This window comes from Macaca nemestrina, chromosome 10, assembly GCF_043159975.1.
Source record: "Macaca nemestrina isolate mMacNem1 chromosome 10, mMacNem.hap1, whole genome shotgun sequence".
Classification (NCBI taxonomy): domain Eukaryota; kingdom Metazoa; phylum Chordata; class Mammalia; order Primates; family Cercopithecidae; genus Macaca; species Macaca nemestrina.
Window position 1 is genome coordinate 115,606,459 of NC_092134.1, and position 27,910 is coordinate 115,634,368.

General features: G+C 39.8%; 1 protein-coding gene across 2 annotated transcripts in view; it reads left to right on the plus strand.

The window, feature by feature from the left end:
* LOC105492154 (inositol 1,4,5-trisphosphate receptor type 2) overlaps positions 1–27,910 on the plus strand; it is a 493,933-nt gene that overhangs the window by 445,526 nt on the left and 20,497 nt on the right. For both annotated transcript variants that reach the window (XM_011759132.3, XM_071072008.1), the window contains one exon: positions 2,287–2,447. In XM_011759132.3, coding sequence (XP_011757434.1) covers positions 2,287–2,447 — 161 coding nt within the window. The remainder of the gene's footprint in view (positions 1–2,286; positions 2,448–27,910) is intronic.

The window sequence follows — 27,910 nt, forward strand, 5'->3', positions numbered from 1 at the left end:
TCTTTGCTGATTATCAGACAGGCTTTTTCTTACACAGTCATTTTACCTCCTTATCTTAGAGATGTAATCCAGTTTAATTTAACAACTTTGATATGGCTATATTCAGCCTATAAGGAGGTAGTAAGCCCTATAAGAAAAAGAGAGGAAAAGAGAAAAGGTGATCAAGAAGGTCAGCAGAAAGGAAGGGATTGGTTGTGTTGTTAAACAGGGTGATCAAGTTAAACCACATTGAGATGGTGAGATTTCAGCAAAAACTTGTAGGTGAATGAGTTAGTTAAAGAGATGTCAGTGAGAAGAGTTTTGTGATCAGAAGAAACAACCATTCCAAAGGTCCTGAAGTCCAAAGGTCCTGTGTTTCAAACAAAGCAAAGAGGCCAGTATGGTTGCATGGGAGGTAGCAAGGGAGAGAATAGTAAGAGGTAAGGTTAGTGTGGCTATGAGGCCAAGTCACATAGGATTTAGCAAATACATATTGCATGGGACTCATACTAAAGAATTATTTATTGTTATCTGAAATTCAAACATAACTGACCATGCTGTAGCTTATCTAGCAACTCTACTTGTAGGCACTTGTAAGGACTTTGACCTTTGTCTTCAAGGGGGTGGGGGAGCCATTGTTGGGTTTGCAACAGAAGGGAGACACTATTTCTCTTAGGTTTTTAAAGGATCACTCTGGCTGCTGTGTTGAGAATGGGCTGTGGAGAGTAAAGATGGAAACAGGGAGGCCTGGGAGTCTACTGCAGTAATACACATGAGGGATGACAATGGCTCAGACCAGAGTGTAGCAGCAGAGCAGATGAGAAGTGGTCAGATTCTGGATATATTTTGCAGGTAGAGCCAAAAGCATTTCAACATGGATTGGATGTGGTGTGTGAGAGGCAGAGAGGATTCAAGAATGACGTCTAGGCTTTTGGCTTGAACAACTAGAACAGAGCTGCCATCGAATAAAATGGGAGGACTGTGGTTGAAGCAGGTTTAGCGAAGAGAATTGGAGTTTATTTGGGCATGCTGAGTTGATGATAGGTCAAATAAGATGAGGCCTAGCCATTAGCCAGCAGAATTTTATGGTATTTTCCATACAGATATCCAATAATGTAAATAAAAAGTCACCCCTTCACTGGGGACAGATTTTTTACTTATTGTGCTTTATATCTTATTATTTAAAAAGGGTCTTCAGGCTGGGCAACATTGTCAAGCCCCATGTCTACAAAAACAAACAAATAAACAAACAAACAAAAATTAGCCAGGCATGGTGGTGCATGCCTCTAGTCCCAGGTACTTAGGAGGTGGAGGTGGGAGGATCAATTGAACCTGGGAGGTTGAGGCTGCAGTGAGCCACTGCACTTCAACCTGGGAAACAGAGTGAGACTCTGTCTCAAAAAAGTAAATAAATAAAAGGGTTTTCTACATCCCGGAGTGAACTTACAAAAAATGCTTAGAGAAAGAATAGCCAGGGTTGGATTTCAGTTTCCTGGTTTCTTCTTCAATATCCGAGCTCTAAAAACCAAACTGAATCCCAACATCCCACTTCACTTGGCATTCGAATTCATGTTTCCATAGATGTTTTTTTTTTTTCATCTCTATTCATTTCTTTTCATCTGTTCTCTAACTTTGAGAGAAAAGAATTTTATTATCTAGATACTTTCTTTACTGTACTTCCAAAGGCTTGAAAATGTGCCTTGGAAATGGAACATATCACCCCCTCCCCAAAATGCCTGAAACATGGTACCCTAGAGGGCTGGCGTAGTGTGATCCCTCATTGTCCTCAGTATGTGGACAGCCATCTCCTTTGTGTTCCTTTCACTGACTCCAAGTGGTTGAAAACGGATGACTCTCTCAATTCCTTCCCTCTTTTAATCCAAGTTCCTGGGTAAAATGATGTGTGTGTGTGTGTTATTTCTTTTTTTCCTGTCCTGATTAGCAAGCATACCTTTTCTTGCATGATCATTTTTACCTCTTTTTCTCAGACTTGTGGTACGGTTTAATTTGAAAATTTTGATATGGCTATATTTAAAATTATCTGCAACTTTTTAATCTATTATAGAACTGCACATTTCCAAGGATCCATGGGGAAAAATAAATGTTAGTTGGTAAAAAAATCTATAAACGATGGCCTCTTTTCTGGAGGTCTTATGTGCTGTGTTGTTTTTAATCATAACATTTTAAATTGGCACACTCTTACTGAAAGCATTTTTTCACAATAATTATTATGTTTTGTTTTTATGCTAAGAAGCAAGTACTGATTAAATGATGAATTGCATATATTATGTTGCCTGTGTTTTGCAGGACTTGAGAGAGACAAGTTTGATAATAAAACGGTTTCATTTGAGGAGCACATTAAGTCAGAACACAATATGTGGCATTATTTGTACTTCATAGTCCTGGTGAAAGTTAAAGACCCAACAGAATACACTGGACCTGAAAGTTACGTGGCTCAAATGATTGTGGTGAGTGACCAGAAGGTTTTAATTTCTGACTATATTGCATCTTGTAGGTTTTCATCTTCTCTACCCTACCATCCTCCCAAAATATGGAGATTGTAGCATTCATTTTTTGTTAATATTTAAATAGGCCTGTCAATCACTGAAGAACATCTACACTGACTAAGTCATTGGTTCCCAGTAGACTCCTTGGTTATTCAAACCAAATTTGAGTCTCCAGTGCACAGATGATATTTCCTGGATTCTCTGTGCAATAACTAGCACCATCTCAGTAATGTCCATCACCTTCTGACCTCATACCTATTATCATTGCTGATGTCCCACTTCCTGAAATCTGGAACTTTCCCATTGTTAAATATGAACAGAAGATTCATACCTTAAGGAATCCCTTGGATTTCAAAAATCAAGAGTTTAAGAAATTGAATTATGTTTGGAGATAGTATGATGTTCAGTCCTAATGGGAGAGCACTGATTTTTCCATCAACACATACTTCGGATTGTTTTACCAATGTTGCTGATGAATTTGCACTGATCTTGCCATATCCAGTTGCTTATAACTCCTCAGTAAGATCATGTGGTTGTCCATGATTTGAAGTTTCTTCTGTCTCGTAGAAAATTAAAACAAATTGGCCTGAAAGGGAAATTAAAGTTACAACTTCAGTGTATATAGATACACGTTCAGTGAGTGTCATTGCATCTGATATAAATGTTTGCATTTTTATAATTAAATATAGCTATATATTGGATATCCCCCCCCCAAAAAAAAAATCTAACAAAATTGTGTTCACTATTTGAGAAAGAGGCCTTAGATAACTCATGATCCTCCTTGCTACTTGGTCCTAAGGAAAACACTTAATAAGCACCAATATTTGCACCAATGCTGAAGTGTCAGCAAACTTATCATCTACTTAGGAAGAGACTATAGTTAGGGATCAACCAAAGAATATTTTTGGAGGATAACATATTAATAATTATAAGTTCATATCGTCATAGTTTACCTTACTTGCCAATATTTATGTCACAAGAGAGCTACATGTAAATTGGATGTTTATATTTCAGCATTTTCATGCTTTGTTATTAATGACTTGCATTCTACTCTAAGTTGTTTTCTCTTCATTCTTCATTTGACAATGGACAAAACCTAACATTGTTTGTCTTCTCCACTTTTGCCTTTCTGCCTCCTCCTCCTTTTAAATCAGAGGAAAAAGGTAATCATTTTAAGGATATATATTCATGGTCATCATTTATACTTTCTTGATCTCATTTGTGAAAAACATTTTGTTTCTGCTTGCTGGGGGGAAAACCATGTAAAACATTATATTTGACCTCACATCGCTGTCTTTTATCAAAGTTTGAGTAAGTTTAATCAATATATATTTATTAGACTCCTGTTATATGTCTTGAATGAATAGATGTTTGGATATACACTAAAGAGTATCATATATTCCCTCTCTGCCAAGGAACATAGACCTTGGTAAGAGGAAGGGGGGAATAGCAAACCCAAAACAGAATATGCCAGGTTTTGCAAGAGAAGTCCAAGTGAAAACCTGTGAGGGCTTCAAGATGGAGAGTGGCATCCAATGAGAGCAGGTGGAAGGAATTGATGCGGGAGTGGGGTGCCAATACGCCCGAGAGAGGAGGATTTCTGTAGATGGGGAGTGTCTGTCTATAAGAAGGAGTAGCCTGAATAAAAGCATAAACATGAGACACTTGGACACTCGGGGGATCATGAGTTGCCCAGTTTCACTGGCACATGGTCCACTTATAGGGAAACTCTGAGAGATCTGACAGGAAATGTAGATTGGAACTTTGAATAAAAAAGGTAGGCATTTGGATGTTATTTCATCAACAAGGGAAACCTCTAAAGGTTATAACTAAGGGAATAATGTGACCTAGGCAAAAAGGCAGGCAGCAATGTGCAGGTTGGTTTGGAGAGGAGAAAGAGGAAGTTAAAGATGGAATTTGGCAGCAGATGAGATTAGGGGTGAGGATATGTGAGGACCAGGGAAGTCAAAGAGAGCAAGATGAGCCTGAGATGCCAGCCAGTGTGAGCCTGGTCATTGGGAGAAAGGCGGTGGGTCATTTCAGAAGGCATCTTTGTTAGGGAGAGAAGTTGGTCAGAGAAAAATTCTTGTTGATTTTGAGGTGAGACTGGAGGCCAGGAGTCATGGGTAGGAGGAGCAGTGGTGGGGCAACAGCTTGAGCCGTGGAGCCAGGAGTATCAAACCATTGCACTGTCACTTATCTGCTGGGTGGTCTTAGATTTCATGGATGAGTCTTGAAACCTGCCTGAGCCTCTGCCTCCTCATCTAAATGGAGGAACTGTTGCATTGCCCACAGGAGGGTTGTGCACTCAGTGAGATGATGTGTAGAAAGTGCCTCATAGAGTGCAGAGACTCTCTCTGTAAATGACAGTTCTCACTGTGACAGTTCACATAGAATGACCATGGAAGCCGTCAGATTAGAGAATGGTGGGGAAAGGGAAAGACAGAAGAGAAAACTTGAGACAGAACCCAGGGGATCCCCCATTCAGGAAAAAGAAGAAAGATAAGCAGAGAAGTAAGAAAGGAGACAATAAAGAAGGCATAAGGAGAGCCAGGAAGAGGAGTATGTCCAAAGCCAAGAGTTGAGGATTTCAGTGTCAGAGTCCAACAGCATCAATTGCTGCAAAGAGGCCAGAAAGAAGAGACAGGTCAAAGCCTTTGGATTTTATGATGTAGAAATCACCAGGTGACTTTTTACCTTAAGAGAAGACTGCTGTGAAAATGTTGACCCATCTCTAGCCTTAACATTAAAAGCAGCATTTTCCCAGGCACTTGTACTTGACTTTTTAAGTATCCAAGTACTTATCCATGTTTCTGCCCAGCCTCTTCTGTCAGAGCTTTCTCCAGAGCCATGACAAGAGGGATGAGAGCTCACAAGCTTATTCCAACATGAAATGTTTCATTTTCATCCAAGCAGTGCACATCCAAGAGAACAGGCTCTATTCCTGAATTTTAATGGCCAGGAGAAGGAAGAGTGATATTAACTTAGGTCTGAAGGAAATGAAAAGTTGTTTGCATGGAAGGTTATTTATGGAAATAGCCTTTTTGGAAAAGATCTAAAAATCTGTAGCTGAAAAACCCATTTCAGAAAATCTGTTACTCCAAGCTCTGTGGAGCTGATGGCCTTCTAACTATCCTCCTAGAGAGAGAGAAGATTTTGTAGCATGCGGAAAGTTGAAGCACATCTACAGTTCAGTTCAAAGACTGTTCTTTCTCTTGTATTTCTCTACTCCTGAGGTAACTACTCTTCAAACTTTGGTAGGAAACCTTCCAGACATTTTCCTGCCACTCTTATTTTTGTTCCTTAAAAATAGGTTCACTTAACAAGTTTATTTAGGTGCTTGTTTATCAATAGGGCTTTGGAAGAAGTTTCAAATTCTTTATAATTGATGTTGCTTTCACTCTTATGGATTTATGCAAAGGAAAATGTGAAAGGTCCTTTCTCATATTAGTTCACAAAACAACTCATCTGAATCCTGCTACACTGTTTATGTAAATCTAATTTATACCTTGGGACCCTTAGAAAATGCCTCCTACCTTTCGGGGAAATGGGAAAAACAAGAATAGAGGCCAGGCACGGTGGCTCACGCCTGTAATCCCAGCACTTTGGGAGACTGAGACGGGTGGATCACGAGGTCAGGAGATCAAGACCATCCTGGCTAACGCGGTGAAACCCCATCTCTACTAAAAATACAAAATAGTAATAATAATAATAATAAATTAGCTGGGCATGGGGGTGGGCGCATGTAGTCCCAGCTACTTGGGAGGCTGAGGCAGGAGAATGGTGTGAACCCAGGAGGCCGAGCTTGCAGTGAGCCGAGATTGCGCCACTGCACTCCAGCCTGGGCAACAGAGCGAGACTCTATCTCAAAAAATAAATAAATAAATAAATAAATAAATAAATAAATAAATAGAATAAGTTCTAAGAATGTTCCTCCCTCTGTATATTTTTTCACCTCAAATGCTTCAACTTTGTTACCATGTCAGTAAGGAATATTTGTACTAATATTCATTGAAGCACTGTGTCAGTCTGTTCTGCATTGCTGTAAAGGAATACCCAAGACTGGGCAATTTACAAAGAAAAGAGGTTTATTTGCTTTCGCAAGAACAGAAAACCAAATACTGCATGTTCTCACTCATACGTGGGAATTGAACAATGAGATCACTTGGACACAGGAAGGGGAACATCACACTCCGGGGCCTGTTGTGGGGTGGGGGGAGGGTGGAGGGATAGCATTAGGAGATATACGTAATGTAAATGATGAGTTAATGGGTGCAGCACACCAACATGTCACATGGATACATATGTAACAAACCTGCACATGGTGTGCATGTACCCTAGAACTTAAAGTATAATAATAATAATTTTAAAAAAGAAAGAAAAAAGAAAAGAGGTTTATTTGGCTCACAGTTCTGCAGGCTGTACAAACATGAAACTGGCATCTGCTCAGCTTCTGGTGGGGCCTCAGGAAGCTTTGACTCATGGCAGAAGGTGAAGTGGGAGTAGGTGTGTCACATGCAAGTGAAGGAACAAGAGAGAGAGGGGAGAGAAGTGCCATACTCTTTAACAACAAGTCTAGAGTGAACTAATAGAGTGAGAAATCATTCATTACTGTAGGGAGGGTACCAAACCGTTCATAAAAGATCTGCCCCCATAACCCAAAAGCCTCCCACTAAGCCCCACCTCCAACACCAGGGATCAAATTTCAGCACGAGGTTTGGAGGAGACAAACCATATACAAGCCATAGCACCTCAGTTTCTTCATTTGTAAAATTCAGATAATAGATAATATTGTATCTATTGATGACATTTTAATATGAAATTTGGAGGGGACAAATACCATACTATATCAAACATACATTGTACATAAAGTAATACGTTGCTTCTAGGGGTTAGAATTGCAGGAAACACATTTGTGTCTTTGTATCCATCCAATGATAGGATCAGGGGTCTGAAATATTAACCAAAACTTAAAACTTTCTTACCTCTGCCTTCAAATTCGTGTGTGTGTGTGTGTGTGTGTGTGTGTATGTGTGTGTGTGACAAATTCTTGCTGTTTTGCCCAGGCTGGAGTGCAGTGGCACAGTCTTGGCTCACTGCAACCTCTGCCTCCCAGGTTCAAGAGATCCTCCTGCCTTAGCCTCCCAAGTAGCTGGGACTACAGACCTGCACCACCACACCTTGCTAAGTTTTGTATTTTTAGTAGAGACGGGGTTTCACCACATTGGCCAGGCTGGTCTCAAACTCCTAACCTCAAGTGATCTGCCTCCTTCAACCTCCCAAAGTGCTGGGATTACAGGCGTGAGCCACAGCACCCAACCGTGCCTTCAGATTCTAAACCAAGCTATTTAAATAGCCACTGTTTGATTATTTGAATTAACATGGAGCATCTTCTTGGATATTGTTCAGGGAAATGTGACTAGATCAAGGTGTTTTAAGGATGTATTTTCTTGTCAAGTAAACCCTCATGTTTGATAAAATAAATGATATTTTGAGGTAGTGTTTACTGGGAACAGAAAGTAAGAAGGGAAAAGGAGGGACCATACAGGAAAGTAAAAATAATAAAAGAAAATTTAGAAAACTAGAGGAAAAGGTATGAAAGGATAAATCTTCCATCCCGTACTGATAATGGCCTTTGAGCACCACTAAGCCCCTTTGCTTCTCCCATTAAGGAAAGGATGATAACTGAGGAGGAACAAACAAAAATAGACATCATTAGAAAAAAATACCTAAGACTTTTAGATGTTTCTCTAACATTTTGGGGTCATTTTCAGATTACCAGTGTTCATTTGCTGAGGTATATGAAGGGATATTTACTACTTAATTTGACAAATAGCAGGATCCAAACCAGAGGTGTGTATAAGAGCAGGAGCCATGTGTGTCTGGAGAGCTGCTGCCTCCACAAGTATCCTGATGGCACTGGGCTTCTAGTGAGACCTGGCTGGCCACCCTCCCCATGTCATGGCCATGGGTTTTTTGGGAACCATTTCCTCCTTTTACTGATTCACAGTTGTAAACTCTTCTATTTATTTTTCTCTTGAGTAACAACTGCACCCTGACATTGCGGCAGTGTCGATGAAGACTATTTAACTCATATTTTTGTTAACATAATAATTGTCTGTCTTAACCAAAAACTAAGTTTCCTGAAAGCCATAATCAGGTATAGAGAAGGTCTTTGTTCTGCACAATACCAGGGCAGGTAATATCTGTAATGTGTATTAACAGCAATTCACTAAACATTGAATGTCTCTGTATGCTAGCAACTGTGCTAAAGATTTGCTGTATAAAGATGAATAGGAAATTGCCTCTTCTCCCAGGAAACTCAAAACATTTATTGAATGAATAAATAAAATAATAGGTGCATTAATAAATGAATGGTTTCTTTTTAGCCCTCTGGGAGTTGGACATAATTTACAGGAAGCGATACCAAAATGATGTGAGACATTGCAACACAAATTTCTCATTAGTCAAATGCTATCTGTCCCTTCTTTTAAAACCAAAGGATAAAGATACAGCAGGAAGGGTTATGTCCCCTGACCCAAATTGGAGGGCTGATTTGAAATATGGGGCTGTAGGCGCTTTAATCTGTCTGTGGTCTCTCTCATCGTGTCTCTCCAACCCAGCCTCTCCCTCCCACAAGAATAGGCCTTCCCCTGCTCTTCTAGCAGAGGGGGGGGGGATGACACTGGTGGGGTTTTCAGCTTAACTCACCCTGAAGAATGAATTCTTCCTTGCCATGATCTGTTAAGACCTTAAAAAGAAAGGTCATTCTTTTAATGAGATAGGAAATAAATCTACCCATCTAGTCACCCACTACTTTAGCCAAATAAGGAAGGGAAAGAACTAGCAATTTCCCAAATGTTGTTTTCTGAGTCTGGAAATCAAAATCAGTCTTGTTTAGTTAAAACATATTTTTGAGCAGTAACTGTTGGAGGGGAGATATTTGGACTCATGAAAGCCATCAAGTCTTCTAAGATGTATATGCACCCCTCCTGCTTTAGCACCACTGGCCAACTTAATCTCTGCATTATTGTTATGTGTCATAATTATGAAATTATATGTTCTGTTCTATTACTTCTAATTTACACTAATTTTGTAATTGGATCTCATTAAACCAATTATGTAACTGCTTAATTTTTAACTAAACACTATCTTAAAGACTTTAGAACTTAATTTTAAATGTTTACGTTTCAAGGAAAGCCAAGGGGGTCTTTGCAGCTCAGAATGCACAATTAAGAAGTACATTTGAGCATTCAAGGAGATACCACCCTCACTTCCCACATTTTAAGTCCAGACATGTGTCTGTGATTTAAGAGGGATCTTTTAAAATGCCCCTCTCTGGATTTTTATTGTCACCGTGGTATCTGTCCCCTATGTTATTCTCATTTTCTATTTAATATTCATGTGTAAGATCCATGAATTACTTCATTTTTGCACAGATGTTAACATCTTTCTGTTCCTCTTTTTAGTTTATGAAACAGAGACAGAAGTAGTAGGTACTTAACAGTGTGGCTGAATGCTGTCTTCTTCATCTTAAGGATTCCGGTCCAGTGCTTAGGTTGTTAGACTTTGGTGCTGGAAGTGAGGATAAAAGGATTTGGACCAAATAGTGTTTAAATGATTTTCATGGTGGAAGTGGCATGGAGAATAAGAACGAGGGAAGGCAGATAAGACACTGAACCTGAGATGTTCTAGGTTACTTCCTGAATTGATCAGAAACTGTAGATCTGCTAGTGTTCGGGCGATTGACCACAGAGTTACAGAACACAAGTGGCTTTTGTTGGCTTTTCTAATCAGTGTTTAAGGAGAAGTTCCATGCGAAGGAATAAACCTGAGCATATGAATCTGAAGTTTGATTTCTTAGGATTTCCATTTACAAGATTGGTGACTTTACTTATCTCCTCCATACTTCAATGTACCCATTGATAAAATATGTATAATGGGCCAGTTAGAACTCAGAATAGAAGGCAATGGAACTGAGCTAGGACTCTGGAGGCCTCTGGCTGTACCAGGCATTAACCCTTCAGTTGTTGGATCATGCAGAGGAGGTGTGGTGGGGATCCCAGGGGCAGATTAGGGCAAATAAATCTGCAGGGGGAGGGAGTATTTGGAGGGCTTATGAAAGTGGCTTAGTTGACAATCAGGAGATATTGCAGTATTTTGGCAATTAGTACAGCCATATCTTTGCATACCAGCTAAATATTGGTACTGAGTATAACCGCACTTTTTTTGCAGAGTTGCTATGAGGATTCAATAAAATCATGCCACTAACAACACTACAACTAATATAACTGACATGGATAAGTATTGCCTATGGATAATAGCCACTAATCATGCCACTAACAACACTACTGCTAATATAACTGACATGGGTGAGTGTTGACTAGTTATCCAGCTGACATTAGATAAGTGCCTGTGCTGTGCTAAGTGCTTTATATGCATGATCTCCTTTAAAGCCTCATGACAATTCTAGGAGGCAAATCCTATTGTTCTTATTATCCCCATTGTACACATGAGGAAACTGAGGCTCCGAGAGGAGTGGTAGCTTGCCCAGAGTGGCACAGCTTGCACAAAGGGATGCCATGCCCATAATGTGCCAGGTGCATGCAAGTGATCGATAAATGTCTGTTAGTATCCGATCCCATACAGTATGTAAAGCTAGAAGCTGTGATTCCTTTGGGAACAAGCAAGGCCAGCTGTACCCAGCCTTCTCAGCAGCGCGCATGGCACTTTACAGAAGGACTATAAAAATTCAGTCCACAGGGCAGGGAGTAGACCTGGCTAGGAGACAGGAAGTCAGATGACAATCCTACAATGGCAGGAAGGCCTGAGAGGAATTCAAATAAGAAAAAAAAAGAACTCGTTCAGAGCTGGTTGGCAACTGCATACTTCCTACGAAGATTAGAAGTGTTATAATTACAATTATTACAATTGCAGGCAAGAAAGAAAAAGAGGCTGCAGGATGTTTCAATTTAATTTGACGAGTATTTACTGCGGAGAACTATGCATGAGGCACTGATAAGAATAAGAATAAAATATCCCTGCCCTCTGAGGACCACACTGTAACTAGAAGGACAGCTTTATTCACCAGAAACGATTGTGCAAATCAGATTGAACTCTGGTACAGACATCCAGCAGCCAGAGAAACCTTAAGACAGATCACACCACTGCACCCCTGCTTAAAACCTGTCCACAACACTTAGATTAAAATCCAGAATCCTTCATAGACTGCTTATATAGTCTGGCCCCATTCCACCTTACCAGTCTCATTTCATCCCACTTCCCTTAGCCGACTACAGTCCAGCCACACTGGCGCTTCTTCTTTTCTCAAACATGCCATGCTTTTCTCTAGTGGGAGCCTTGGCCCACGTGTGCCTTCTGCTTGCGGTCATGGCCCTCTGGCTCTTTGCATGTCTGTGCCTTCCCTGACATCCCCATTCCCGTTACTTCCTAGCCCACCACCCTTTATTTCCTTTAGCGTTTATACTGATCTGACCTTAAATTGTTTTTATATTTATTGGTGTGTTTATTGTTTATCATTACCATATATACCCCAGGAAGACATTTACACGTCTGCTTTGTTCTCTTCTGTATTCCCAGCGCCTAAATTAATGCCCGGCACATAGTAGGCACTCAGCATAAATTGCTGAACAAAATAAATAAGATATAGAGCCACTGGAGCACAGAGGACAGGTTCTTTCTGGCCAAAGTCACTAAGGACAGTTTCACCAAGAAGATTTTGAGGAGAGTCGAGCTAAAAATGAGGAGGATTTTGATGGAAGGATGGAGGGGAATATGTTCCAGGCAAAGTGTGTAGCTTAAAAGAAAAGTGTGAGAACAAGAAAGGAAACTAATTAAGTATATGATATGTGTTAGCAGCTTAGCATGCTATCTTATTTATACCCGTTTTATGTGAATTGAGGCTCAGAAAAATGTGAGTCATCCCAGGTGCCCTGTAAATGAGTACTTGAACCAGGATGCAAATCCAGATTTTCCTGGGACCAGTGTCTATGATTTTACCTTGAGCTATGCCTTCTTCTAGTAAATAATCAGGTAAAATTTGACAAAGACTAAATAAATGTAAATCAAGTATTGAAGAACAGGTAGGAAAAACCTCAAAACCAAAAGCCAAATGACATCCTTTAGAAGGAAGAAAGCTGTTTCTGTTTCTCCAGTATTTTTAGGAGTTAGAATTTTTTTTTTTTTTTTTTGAGACGGAGTCTCGCTCTGTCGCCCAGGCTGGAGTGCAGTGGCGCGATCTCGGCTCACTGCAAGCTCCGCCTCCCGGGTTCACGCCATTCTCCTGCCTCAGCCTCCCGAGTAGCTGGGACTACAGGCGCCCACAACCGCGCCCGGCTAATTTTTTGTATTTTTAGTAGAGACGGGGTTTCACCGTGGTCTCGATCTCCTGACCTTGTGATCCGCCCGCCTCGGCCTCCCAAAGCGCTGGGATTACAGGCGTGAGCCACCGCGCCCGGCAGGAGTTAGAATTTTTAATCTCTAAGCTGCATTCGTGGAGGTGTGATCTAAAATGCCTTGAAAACGCAGGACAATGAATCATTTTTTATTTTTTAATGATGTGTTTATTCAACAAATGCAGATTGAGTGTCATTATGTTCGAGGTGCTAGGCTTGGTTTAGAGACACAGAGTCGAGGCAGATTCTCTAACTTCCCTTGGGAAGCTTTGGTAAAATAAAGGAAATAGATAAAGGGTGATGATAACACACAGCAGCAGTGGAGTCTGCCAGAGCCTAGGGCCTGGGAAGGGAGGCTTCATGGAGGTCATGCCTGGATGCTTGAGGCTGATCAGGTAAATGAGGATGGAACACGTAGAGAGAGCAGATAGGTATGTCTGGAAAAACAGTGAGGACATTTGAGAGGGCAGTAACCAGGAGTAGTAACCAGGAGCCAGGTTGCAAAGGGCCTTGTGTGCTTAGAAATTTTTACTTTATCCTGGGCTGGGCGTGGTGGCTCACGCCTGTAATCCCAGCACTTTGGGAGGCCGGGACAGGTGGATCACCTGAGGTCAGGAGTTGGAGACCAATCTGGCCAACATGGTGAAACCCTGTCTCTATTAAAAATACAAAAATTAGCCGGGCATGGAGACACACACCTGTATTCCCAGCTACTAAGGAGACTGAGGCAGGAGAATCGCCTGAGACCAGGAGGTGGAGGTTGCGGTGAGCCACTGTACTTATGCCTGGGTGACCAAGTGAGACTCAGTCTCAAAAAAAAAAAAAAAAAACAACAACAACAACAACAACAAAAACAAAACAAAACAAAACAAAAAGCAAGAAAGAAATGTTTATCCTCCAAGTTAAGGGAAGTCCTACAGAAATATTAAACCAAAGAGACAGGAGCAGATTTACGTTTTAGAAGACATGTTCTATAGCAGCACAAGAAATGGATTCAAGGGGGCCATCCTGGAAGAAAAAAACAAAAATGAAACAGGTAGAAAGATTTTATTACCCAGCAACAATAATGCGAGCTGGTGTTAAGGAAATGCCACTGGAAATTGAAAAGAAATGATGGCCATGAAAAAATTAAGATAGAAGTTTTAATGAAAGTAAGGGGAAGGCTGTTTAGGTCCCTGGCCTCAGAGAGTCAGAGGAGGGAGAGCTGAGCACTGGGGAAAGGGAAAGGGTTCCACAGAAATAAGTTGAGGAGATGTGATCATCTCAGTTTGGGTTATAGGGCCTAAGTGCATATGTGGACTTGGACATTTTCAAGGCATTTTCATGTTCGAGATGTTTTAGGTGATACCTCTACAACTGTAAGTTAGAAATTAAGAATTCTAATAAGAAGCTGAGTATGTGGGTCTGTAATTCAGATGAGAAATCTAAAATGGACAGTCCACTAAGAAAAAGTTAACTACCACAAGGATAAGATTTTAGTGTCTTTTTTGAGACAGTCTCTCGCCCTGTTGCTCAGGCATGATCCTGGCTCACTGCAGCCTCGACCTCCCAAGGCTAGGTGATCCTCCTGCCTCGGTGCCCCCAAGTAGCTGGGACTACAGGCACACGCCACCATGCCTGGCTAATTTTTCTGTTTTTAGTCGAGGCGGGGTTTTGCCATGTTGCCCAGGCTGGTTTCGAGCTCCTGAGCTCAAGTGATCTGCCGACCTTGGCCTCCTAAAGTGCTGCCAGATTTTATTTTATGCACTAGGGCATCCCAGGAGAATAGAAAAGTGCCTGGTATATATTAGATACTCAATAAAGATTTCTTAAATGATCACAAAGATTTGTAAGTTGCTGGAGTATACTTGATAGCTGAAATCACAGATCTGGATAAGGCTATGCAAAGGAAACTATATAGACTGAGAAATTCAGAAAAAGCATGCCCTCATACTTGAAATAGCACAGACCTTTTCCTATTATTTAGTAATAATGATGATAATAATGTCAAAAGTCTACTACTCAGATTTTACTCAGCAAAAAGTAGAACCAGGAGAAAAACAATTTTCATAGTGGGGCTCTGAAAGAGGATGTTAACTTTTCATTAGCCAGTGAACCTAGAGGTGGTGTGGTCAGTTTGTGGATATCATGTGATCTGACATTGATTACATTTTAGTATGAGATTATGCTGCAAACCCAAATGTTTAGAGCAAAACAACTTGGACATGTTCAGTATATAGAAGCTTTTTTGAAATGGTAACCCATCCTAAGTCATTTATTTTAGACTTATGAAGGGATGTTCACTTCTCTGATTCTCATAACCTTAATAAAAAGATTTCCTCCTGCTGTGCTGAAGAAAATTCTTGTTTCCCAGTTCTAGTCATTACGGTAAGATCTTGTTCAATTCTCAGTTGGCTTTCTGGAATAATAATGTCCACATTGTTAGGACTGATACATTTTACTCAGAAACTCTGGCTTTCTTCCAGGGAGTAACAGATGCCATCAAAATGTAAGTTGTGGGAATGAGAACTATATACTGTAAAGCCACACGACTTCTGTGTAATGGTTTTTAATAGGCTAGCATAGCCCGTGTCATATCGTAAGTAATTAGTTAAGATGGCAATTAAGCTGAAATACTACTCTTGGGTTAGATACGGTTATCAGGCAACCGCATGTCCATAGGATTTTGGACTAATTTTATCTAAGGGAATTTCTGAAAAATAATTGCTGAATTTTACAAAAGTGATTCAGCGCTTGGATTTCAGAGATTAGTCATTTAATATCAGGTTAGTGGAGCCTGCTACTTTCATGGGATTTAGAGATCAAGATGTTTTGGAAATAATAGCATCTGAGGTAAGTTACCGCAGCCCTCTGAGTCTGTTTCCTCCTCTGTAAATGGGGATAATACTCCCCTTTACTAGGATTCCTGTGTGGATTAAACACAATCACATCTATCCTAGCACCTAACATGGTGTCTGGCTCACAGTTACTGTTCAACAAACGTTTGATCTCCTACGTCTACTTAAAATATTTGGCTAAATAAATAATAAGGCTAACTTTAAATACTATTTTGTGGATTCAAAACATTCTTAAACCATTCAGTGTTCAAACTCTTCACTGATTCTACATAGCGTTTCTTTTATAGGTTAGGCAAAGGTCAACTTTCATTTGTTCAATAAATACATGGCACCTATAATGTCCCAGACACTGCGCCCACACCTGGAAAGGGACACAGAGGAGATAAAGACGGCTATGGCCTGTTGCACAGTTATCTGTTTAGAACTGAAGGCAGATCCTAGACAAGTCACCACATGTTTTACATAGCTGAATAGTGAGTATTACCATCAGGCAAAGGTCAGGCAGAGGGGCTTCCTATATTGTTGTCTGACACAACCAAAAGTTGGGAGCTTCCATAAATATTTGCATTGCTGGAACTGTTGAATCCATTTGAGTTTACAAGTGATTTTAGGACAGATCTTACCACAAAGAGGTGTGGTATGATACCATCTGGAGTGTCCCAGAGAGGACATGGGGACAGACGTACTGTGAAAGGGAGTGGTAGGAGCTAATTCTGAGTCAGAACCCAAATTACATAAGAAGAAATGTCATCTAGTTTACTTCTATCCTTACCCCGGGAGGCTAGGGGCAAGCTCTACCTGATTCTAGGTTATATGATGAAAGCAACAAAGGATGTTTATTTCATTTTCCAAAGAACACATTTTAGGCTCCTTCAAGTGAAGAACTCGAGGCATTTTTCACACATGTAATCAGCTTTGTCATTTTTTCCGACATCTGAAAAAGTTCCAGTATAAAGCACATATTTTCTGCTTTAGAAATAATATTCTGGTCTATGTCCATACCACCCTGAATGCGCCCTGTCTCCTCTGGTCTCAGAAGCTAAGCAGAGTTGGGCCTGGTTAGTACTTGGAGAAATAATATTCCAGCCCTCCAAGTTTCCTTCTGAGTTGGTGTTCTACTGAGATTGCTAACTCTTAAGAAAGATTTCAAGTGTTTATGCCATTCTGTGAGCTTATTGATAAACATTCCAAATACAAATGACATAAGAAGCACCAGTTCACCAGAACCTGAAATTCAAAAATGGCCAGATTCAATGGTGGTTTATTTGCAGAGATACCTGTAACTTTTCAAAGAGGTAATTACTCAGGGATTTCTTTTGACTATCTTGGCAACAGGTTGTGATATAAAGGCCCTGGGTCCCAGATGCACTAGGTAGGCCTGTGACTTTCAGAAGAGACTTGATTGCCACAGATGTGGATTCTTCATTCATAATGAGAATCCGCGTGACTTCCATTATCTCTTCTGTCCTGGTTCTGAAATCCTAATAACTCTAAATATGTAAAATATTTCTTTATATCAAGTTGTGGGTATATTAATGTTTATTTTATCTTACAAACCAGAAGCAATTGGGACAGGAGTTTTAGAGTGGTCCAGATTTGGCTATTTCCATTGTGTTCCTTGGGGGAGATCATATGTGGATCAGCTTTCCCTGGCTGCTGTCTGGCGGTTAAGTCCTGATGTTACATAGTCCACATGATTACACCCTTGTGCTGAGCCTTTTCTGTAGGACAGCACTGATTATGGACAGACAATGAATTTTCCTTGAATATCTGGAGCCAGACCCTCTGTGAGAAAATTAAGCTGTGATTCTGGCTGGGGTCAGAGGGCGGTGGGAGGGGTGAGGAATTTCCACTGTCTCAGGCTGCACCTATGCTGAAGGGCCTGTGAGAATTTGTCTCCCAAGCTTAGGAGCCAGTACCATTTGGAAGCATTAAACCCAGTTTGAAAATGTCGTTTTAGAAGACAAAGACCTACTGCCAACAGATATATAATAAGATAAACCATTTTATTGGGGTGATAAAAGTTATTCTTACTTGAGAGTATCACAATTGCCTCACTTTATTTTCTGGTGTATAACTCACTGTGTCAAAGAATAATGAAATTAAGAGTCTGGATTGTAGAAAGAGCATTAGTGGAAGGGGTGCTGTGTGTGTTAGACACAGTGCAGTGTGGTGGCTTAGACACAGACTCGGGGATTTTGGAAGCCTTGAGCAGGCCTTTAACCTCCCTATGCCTCAGTTTCTTCATCTGTAAAATGCGTAAACATCCGTATCTATAGGGTTTCCTAAAGATTAAACAATTTAATGTTTTTGCATTATCTAACAGACAGTACATTTTAAATTAAACTGTAAAATATGTATGAGTGTTAGAATAGCATTTCAGAGCTCAAGAAATTATTATTTATTCAACAACTTTTGCTAGTGCCTACCTACCATAATCTAGGGCAATGGATAAGATCCTGCAGGAGAGCACTAATAAAGGATGAATAAATTCCCTGCTTCAGGAATCTTGGGCCTAATGAGAAATAATAATATATGGTCGTAAAGATGAGTTAATAGCAGGCAGCAATATTTGATGAGCTAAGATGAGGAGCCATCCTCTAGCATGGGAAGAGGACCTTGTATGTAAGGGAAATAGGTAGATCTGAGGAATTGAAGCTCAGAGAGTAGGTGGACCCACCTGGATTAGGTTGGAGCTAAAGGGTAACAGGAATTAATTCTCAGGGTAAGGAGTTCCTATTTGATCCTTCAAACACAGGAGAGGCGTTGACGACTTTTATTTAGGGGAATTATGTGATTTTTTTAAAAATCAGATTTTAAGGAAGTATCAAAGAGTCTATAGCAGGATTTCATGAAGGGGCAAGAGTCTGGCAGAAGGAAAATCAGTAACCATCACACTGATGGAAAATGTGATAGAAGGAACCGGAAATAGGAAGAGATGCGTGTGGTGGAAAGATTTGACCAAGAGTGACAATCCATAAACCAAGAGGACTCGGTTCCCGCACACCCAACCCCATCCCTGCCTCTCTCACTAGGCTCAGCCTTCCCGGTCTTCTTTATGAGGCTTTCAATTCTGCCAACCTTGGCTCCTGCTGTTTGCTTCACCTGGAATGCTTATCTTCAGAAATTAAAATCTTCCTTTTGTGGCCAATCCACCTAACGACCTCAGGCCCTCTATAAGAGCACTTTGTCATATTCTATCCAAAGCATTTACCACTATTTCAAATTATTTGCCTTTGGAGTTGTTACCTGTTTTTCACTGTCTTTGTTTCCTTGTGAACTGGACTCTTGATGTCTTGGTAACTATTTCCCCAGTACCTAGAACTATTTCTGAAACCAAAAGGGTCTTAATAAATATTTATTGAGTAAATGAATGAAATAATTGATCTCTAAGGTCCTTTCTAGCACCAGTTTTCTGACTCCCTGATTTTAGGTGAAAGAGAAATTAAGAAAACTGTTTGCTGACAGCGTATTTAGGAGAAAGGAAAAAAGACTAAGGTTTTGAGTTTGGGTGACTTGAAGAATACTTTTAATGACTGAAATATCAGTTTTTATCCTCTTTCCTCAAACATTCAGGGAAACTGATTTTGGTTGCCAGCTCATTCCATGTATGGTGTCAATGGGCCATCCAGAGGGCAATGATATCCTGGTCCCTGGAGACAACAAAACTGGGATGATTCAGGAGAGAAAACAGAATGAAATTGAAGATGAGAGTTTTGGAAATCATACATAAGACTCATGTTTGGCCGGGCACAGTGGCTCACGCCTGTAATCTCAGCACTTTGGGAGGCCAAGGCGGGTGGATCACGAGGTCAGGAGTTCGAGACCAGCCTGGCCAACATGGTGAAACCCTGTCTCTACTAAAAATACAAAAATTAGCCAGTGGTAGTGGCAGGCGCCTGTAATCCCAGCTACTAGGGAGGCTGAGGTAGGAGAATCACTTGAACCTGGGAGGCAGAGGTTGCAGTGAGCCAAGATCATGCCACTGCACTTCAGCCTGGGCAACAGAGCAAGACTGCATCAAAACAAACAAACAAAAACAAACAACAACAACAAATTCGTGTTTGCCAACTAGTAGTAACAGAGATTGATTTATTTGAAACTGTTAGTGGAGCTAGTTATATTTTAGTGAAAATTCCACATGGGGAAGAATAACCCAAAAGAAAATGTTAAGAGATTTTAGCAGGTAAGTCAATTTTATCATGTAATATTTACATGGATTTGCTCATTGCTTAGGAGAGTGTGGCAGTGGAACTAAAACACTCCCTTCCCATTAAGACCTGGCTGTGGATAAAAGTTTCTCCCCAGGTCCATCCCACCTTATGCAGTGATGATGACCTGTAATGCTATCCTGACACCAACTGGTAACATACTGCAGTATAATTCCCAGGCTAACCACCCAGAGTCAGCACAGACCACACAAGTTCCAGGGCATAGTTCCCAAAAAGATGCCCTTACTTCATACACCAACTGCTCTTTGGGTGACCCCAGGCCACTCATACTTCGGACCAAATAGGTACAGATCCAGGGGTTACCATCATCTCATCATCCCTTCAGTTTGATAATTCACTAGAATGACTCACAGAATTCACAGGAGCACTGTACAGTTTTATTATAAAGGACACAGATCAGCAACCGCCAAATAAAGAGACACATGGGGCAAGATCTGAGTAGGTTTTGAATGCAGGGCTTCTGTGCCCTGTCTCTGTGGAATCTGGGCACAACACCCTCCTGGCACAGTGATGTGTTTACCAACCAGGAAGCTCCACTGAGCTTCGATGTCCAAAGTTTTCATAGGGGTTTCATTACATAGGCATGATTGACCTAGTCATCTGCCATATAATTGAGCTCAGTCTCAGCCCCCTTGTCCTTTCCAGAACCGGACTGACTCAAAGCTGTCTAATCATGCAGTTGGTCTTTCTGGAGACCAGACTCCCTCCTGCTGAGTCATCCCATCTCTTAGCCTAAACTCAGATGTGATCCAAGGGGCTCATGAATAACACAGAAACTTCTGTCATTTGGGAAACTCCAGGGGTTTTAGAATCTTCCTCCCAAGGATCAGGGACAAAGCTAGTATAATTCTTTATTATACATCAGGCGTACTGCATTTTTCTGCGCATTCATTTGTTGCTTTTTACTTTAAGCACTTAATTGGAAAGAAATTTTAAATCTTAACTGAAAGCCCTTCTCATTCCTCTATCCCTCTTATACACGATGTATACTCCGTCAAAATATCTCTTTCACATTATTTAATAAAACTGATTTAATCCACTCCTTTCTGAAACTTTTACCATTCTAATTCAAATAGCCTTCGACTTTCACCTAGACCATTACAGGTGCCACTCAACTAGTCTTTTTTCTTCCATACTTGCCCCTCTACTGACTATGCCTCAAAGAATAAAGTGAAAAAAATTTAAAATGTAAATCAGAATATGTCACCCGTGCCCTGCTCCAAACCTTGCACTGGCTTTCTACTCTACATAGAATAAACCTGAACTTTCTTGTCCGGACCTACAAAGTCTGGCACCTGGTGTGCTCTGCCCTTTCCTCCCATTCATAGGCTCCAGCTACCCGGACTTTGCTGTTTCCATAACATGCCAAGCTTGTTTCTACCTGAGGGGCTTTGCAAATGTTCTTCTTTCAGACTGCAGCACTCTACTTGTTCCTTTACATCCTGCACATCTCTGCTTAAATGTCATCAACTCAGAGAGGCTTTCTCTGGTCACCTTTTCTAAAGAGGTCTCTTCTCCCCACTATGTCATTCTTTATCCTCTTACCCTGATTTTTCATTTCCCCAAAACACATATTATAATCTGACATCGTGCTGCTTTTTAATGTATGTTTCCCTCTTTTGAATGTAATCGGCATTAGGGCAACAACTTTGTTTTGTTCATTGTTGTATTATCAGGACTTAGAGCAGTGGCTGGCTTATAGTGGGTGCTTAGTAAATATTTGCTGAATGAATAAATGACTGAATAGGCAAATGAATGAACAAGAAATAAGTGATGATATATCTTGAGTGACTTAGTCTAGATTCTTAATAATGCAGGTGATAGCTAGAGTATAAATGTATGGCAGCTGAAAGCACAGGTATTAGACTGTCTCAGCTCACATGCCAACTTGGCTTCTTCCTAGCTGTGTGACCTTAGGGAATTTGCTTAGCCTCTCTGAGCTTTATTTTGTCTCTTAAGAAAAAAGAAAATATAATAATATTATCTACCTTTACATTTAAAACTGTATTCAAAGACCTTTTATAAAAAGGAATTTACTCTCTCCCAATACCTATAATTCTTCAATCTACACACATTCAGTGGAACCTCTGATTAAAGGATCCAACAGATCTAAGATAGACCTTTTAAATATACAAGACTAGATTAGAAACTAAGAAATATAAAATAATTTGGCCAAGTTACTGCTTCTTTCTTCCTTTTTTGAAAAACAAGGATGTTGAATTAAATCTATCCAAAGACTCTTTGAGCACTGATATTTTGTGGTGTTATAATTAAAACCACAAGTCTGGACAAACTTGGAAGCCAGAGAATGATAGGGAAATCATATACCAAACTTGAAGAAAAGCAGTGGGCTCTCTTCCTTATTATAAGGTTCTGCTCATTTAAATAGTCACCAAAGAGTCCTACAATGTCAAATAAACTACTTTGCAGAATAATCAGAAGAGCATGGTTCAGTTGGCTATGATTAGGTTGCCAGCTCTGGTCTGCAGGGGAAAAGCACAAAGAAAATGTAGTCGAAGCTCGAGTTGGATTTAGTCAACAACCCATGTCAGCCATCTCTTTCTCTAATAAAGTACTATCTAAGAAGGACTAGAAATTCATTGATATCATTAGTGAAATATAGTGCACTGTTTAAGGAGAACTAGAAACAAACAGTGGTAGAAACACGGGCTAACACACATGAATACAATTTCTGTATCTGGCAACCCATGCAAATTATTTGATCTTTTCAAATCATAATAACACAGAAAGTCTTCCCAGAAGAAATAATTTGTTCCTACTGCTCATTCTTATTTGTTCCAAGTTTGTGTATTAGTTTGACTCTATTGCCAGATTACTTCTCTTCATGTCACTTCATTGTTCATTTACTTTCCCTACCTGCATTAAAGGTTTTTGTCAGATTTTTATATTTGATTGTAAACCTGCTTTGTGAAATCTTAATGTTTACTATCTTCATCTTTGCATCTCTGGTTTTTTTTCCTCAATAGTTTGGTGGATGTGAAAATGATAGAAGCTAAGATTATATCATCTTTAATAAAGAAAAAAATATAGAATATGTAGAATGCAGGTGAGCCATGGGGAAAGAAAGCATTCAGGTTGGCAAATTGTATCAGTGGGACAAGGTGCAAAATGCTTGTTTCATGCAGTATTTATTGAACAAGTTTGTTGAAATATAGTTAAAATGTATATGGAAAAGTAAGGAACCATTTTGTTCAATTTAAATGACATTGATATATTTTTTTACATCATAAAGTCTTTCAATATTTCGAACAACAATCTTTGGCACAGTACAATTTTCTCAGAGGCCCTTCAGAGATAAAAGTACATATCTAAGGTTATAAATTGGGTATATCCAATCTACATATAATAGAAGCCACTACAGTCACTCTGTAGAATTAAATAGATCAAGAATTATATTCAGGGATTATACAGATCAAGTATTGTTCTTGAGAATTTGGGAGAAGTTGAGGTTTTGAATAATCCTCAAAGCCCTCAGTTAACTGTCATTGTTTTCAATCGATCCCAGTTCTAATGGCATCTGGATGATTTTTTGTAGGACCAAGTAATCAACTCATGCTCTCTTCTCTTCATTGTGGAAAGGAAGTCTTAACGTTGTTTTTAGAGAACCAGAAGAATGTATTCTTCCAAAATTAGCAGAAAGGGAACAATGACTTTCCTTTTCTTACGGTTTTGGAACTACCAAATAGGCATCCTTTCTAGAAGTGACTGCTCTACAGGTTGCTTTTATTGCTATTTCTCAAAAGGGAACATTTGCTTAAAGTACACCCTCCCAGATCAAGGGGGTCCTTCCCTCCTGTGGCAGAGGTAAATAGGGGTTTACAACAAGATGAGGAGTATTCTCTTTAAAACTTGCATTCCCTTTAGTCTTCCCATCCTGAAAGAAATCATAAAACAACAGTGGCGAAGAACTGGGTAGATTGTATTTGAGTTATTTCAACAAAAAGAAAATGTATTTTATTTTGAAAGTAGAGGAGAAATAGGACCACAGTTGGGTGATTCTTGGTAAAGACATCCCTGAAAAATATAAACACAATCTGAAGCTACTTTCTGGAAAACAGATAACGATACACATCAAAATATCAAACTAAAATTAGCAGAAAGAATTGTTGACAAAGGTTTTGTTAAAGAACAGTGGCACAGGGCACGAAATTGTAGTGAAAGTCCACATAGCTTTTCATTACTTATTTGTCATTTAGTTGGATTTTCTCACTTGTCCCTCCTGTTGCTATAATTAGCCATTAAGCTAGCAGAAACAACATTTTCCACATCACATGGGCAATGTCTTTAAAGTTTGCAAAGAGAACAAGGAAAGCAGGTTACACTGTTTCATGAAAAGACCAACCGATGTAGGAAAATAAGAATATTTGTTGTATAATCACTGAAAATCTGTCAGCAAGCAGAAGATGTTTAACTGGTAATTACTTTAAAATAGATTTCTCTTCTGGTGCCTTTTTAAAGATATTCTATGTGTTATTTTTATTTTCTACTTTAAAATAATTTATAGTTTTCATGGTAAATTTGACAATGTGCAAGAATAATACTGTAATACTTAAATAAATAATATTCAAAAAGGAATGGTTTCTAAGCAGGCACCAGCTGTGGGATCAGTGTTTGTGTAAGACTTTTCCTTTGCACGCTCATTGGCTTTTGTGTTTGAACACTTTGGCTGCCCTCTTCATTGACATTGTCTTAGTCAGATAGAAACAAGCATTCTATTTAAACTCCTTAAGTGATAGATTTGCCTTTTAATTAAAACATTATTCCTTTAACTAGTGTGCAAGTATTATCCACAGTTTATTTTCCAAAGAAAACACATTCTCTTTCCTACTTCCTAACTTCTAGAATAAATGCACAGATAAGCAAATTTATTTCAGAATTTAAAATGGTAAACTTACATATATAATGGTAAACAAGCATGAACAATTTAACATTTCTAGGGTGTCATGTGTACTTAATGAAAATTCTGATCTATTACTTCTGAACTCCTATTTCGTGAGTCTGGGGATACAGTACGCCAAGGAGAAAAAAATACAGTTTCAGGGGAAAAAAAAATGATTCATGTAATTAAAGTTGCAGGAGCCATTTCTTGAATCCTACAATGGGAAATATACAATGTCATACTCTTACATTAAAAATATTGTTAGGTACCCAGGTTTCAGGAATCACTAAGCTTCAAATTACATTTCCATTCTTTGTAGTAACACTGTTCATTTTCCTTTCCTCAAGTCCTCTGTGTTCAGGCATGAAAACTGTCTGACTTGCCTAGAGTTTCCGGTTTAACTTTGCTAGTAGACCCTAAAATAAAACTGACTCCCTTCTGTGTTCTACCTGGGCCAGTGTGATACCAGTGAGTCTCGCTTCACAATTCATGTTCATTACCATCATTCCCCAATTATACCAGATAACTGTAGTCAGAATACTGCTTTGTTTGAAATAGAATACAGCAATATTGGGTTATCACATGGGGAGGCCGACCTGAAGATCACCAGATGGCCTCTCAGGACAGTGCTCCAGACAGTCTCTCTCTTACGGGACAAAGGTCCAGGCCCAGCGCTAAACTTTACAGACTCATCCTAGATGTTGTCAGGGTACACAGAACAAATTGGGGGTAGGAACACACTAACCAGGGTCAAAAGACAGAAATGTGAATAAATCAGAATACCTATGCATTGATTTAACAAGATAAATTGATTTCCAAGCAGGACAGACAAACATGATGGCCGGTCAGTGTATTTTTCCCTGAGAAGCCAGACTATAACGAGAAGGTTGGTTGCTGAATGAGCAGAGGTTGGGAGCAAAGGGAGTTAGTTGGTTGCATGATTTGAATGTTTAGTTGACCAGACTGAGATAAACAGATGTAACTTCCTTGCTGCATCCAGCTGAAGACTAGAGTTTAGACAAGGGCTCGCTTGAATCCTCCATATGAGTCCTGGCTATCCCACTTCCCAGCTCTGTGACCTTGGGAAACACTGATTAGTATCTACCTTAGGGTTATTGTGAATGTTCATTCATTTATTCATTTATACTATGTATAAAGCACTTATTGTGTGCCAGGAATTATTTTAGGCCCATATCCCAGAGTAGCAGTAAACAAAACAGATAAAAATCCCTTCCTTCATGATGTTTACATTCTAACACACAAGCCATCAATACGATTAATAAATAATATAGTCTGCCTGATGGTGATGGATGCTACAGAGAAAAATAAAGCAGAGGAGGGAAAATCCCCAGGACAGGTGGATTCACTGTTGAATAAAGTAAAATCTTAAATGTATAAAGATGACGGTATCTGACTCACCATTTTTTTTATTCTGATGTATTGTTATTATTACGACTTTCATTTTATCTTCTATGAGGAACAGGCAGGGCCTAGCCAAACATTCACAGAGAGTGCCAGACACATAAGCTAGTTCGGTCTCATCCCAACCCATTTGTTCCAAGCTCAGTGCAGTCTCCCTAATTGCCAGTGTTGCCTTTAGATTTGTAAATTCCATTGATTAACAGTTGGGTCCTTCTTTGTTTTGGAAGATATTTTATCCATAAAGGTGTCGTTGTACACATTTCATTTCCTTTATCATGAGTCGAGATTTAGGTCTAACTTCAAGCATTTTAGAGGTATCTCCATACTTAGTGCAATTTGTAGGACTTTTTTTTTTTTTAAAGTTCTGGGATCCATGTGCTGAATGTGCGGGTTTGTTACATAGGTATACATGTGCCATAGTGGTTTGCCGCACCTATCAATCCGTCATCTAGGTTTTAAGCCCCACCTTTTCTAAGATCGGTTCACAAAAATGGTATCAGTGCATCGTGATCTCAAGAGAAAGTCTTAGAGCCTGGAAATAAATAAATCTGTATTCTAGTTTTGCTTTCTCATTAACTAGGTCAGCAGTCCCCAATCTTTTTGGCACCAGTGACCAGTTTCATGGAAGACAATTTTTCCAGGCACTGGGGTCGGGGGTGAAGGGGTGGAGGTGGGAATGGTTTAGGGATGATTCAAGTGCATTACATTTATTGTGAACACTTTATTTGTTATTATTACATTGTAGCATATAATGAAATAAGTATACAACTCACTATAATGTACAATCAGTGGGAGCCCTGAGCCTATTTTCCTGCAACTAGACAGTCCCATCTGGGGGTGATGGGAGACAGTGACAGATCAGCAGTCATTAAGATTCTTAAAAGGAGCATATAACCTAGATCCCTCAAATGCACAGTTCATAGTAGGAGGTTCACACTTCTATGAGTGTGTGACAGGAGGTGGAGCTCAGGCAGTAATGCAAGCGATGGGGAGCGGCTGTAAATACAGATGAAGCTTCACTCACTCACCCGACACTCACTTGCTGCTATGCAGCCCAGTTTCTAACAGGCCATGGACTGGTACTGGTCCATGGCCCAGGGTTTGGGGACCCTGATCTACGTGACTCGTGATGCCGCCATAACTATGTAGCTTAGTTTTCCTTCCTGTGTTTTGGGGAGCGTTGGGGCTACCTTTCATAGGGTCCATGAGAGAATAAAATAAGACTTGCCCAAGATCACCCATCAGTAGGTTCCCCATCTTTTATCCCCCAGTTATGCATTCTTTCAGCTACACTAGGAAGAGGCAATGAGGGAGTGCGAAGATGCTGGGATAGAAGATAAAATACCTGTGAATAGTTTAGGTAACTTGATAATGGTTGGGCTCTAATGTTATTATCACAAGAGACCAAGAACTTTAGATTTGATAGGTTGGAAAATGGTGGTGTTTGAGCAGAAGAGCAGTTTATGAGGATGATGTTAAAGGAGTCCTGGCAGCACTGTATTAGAGAAAAGGGATCTGATTTGAGAGTCATAAGAAAAATATGATTGTAAGTAATCAGTGACTAACTGAAAGTAGCTGTGAGGAAGAGATAGACAGTAAAAAGTCTATCCATATTCTT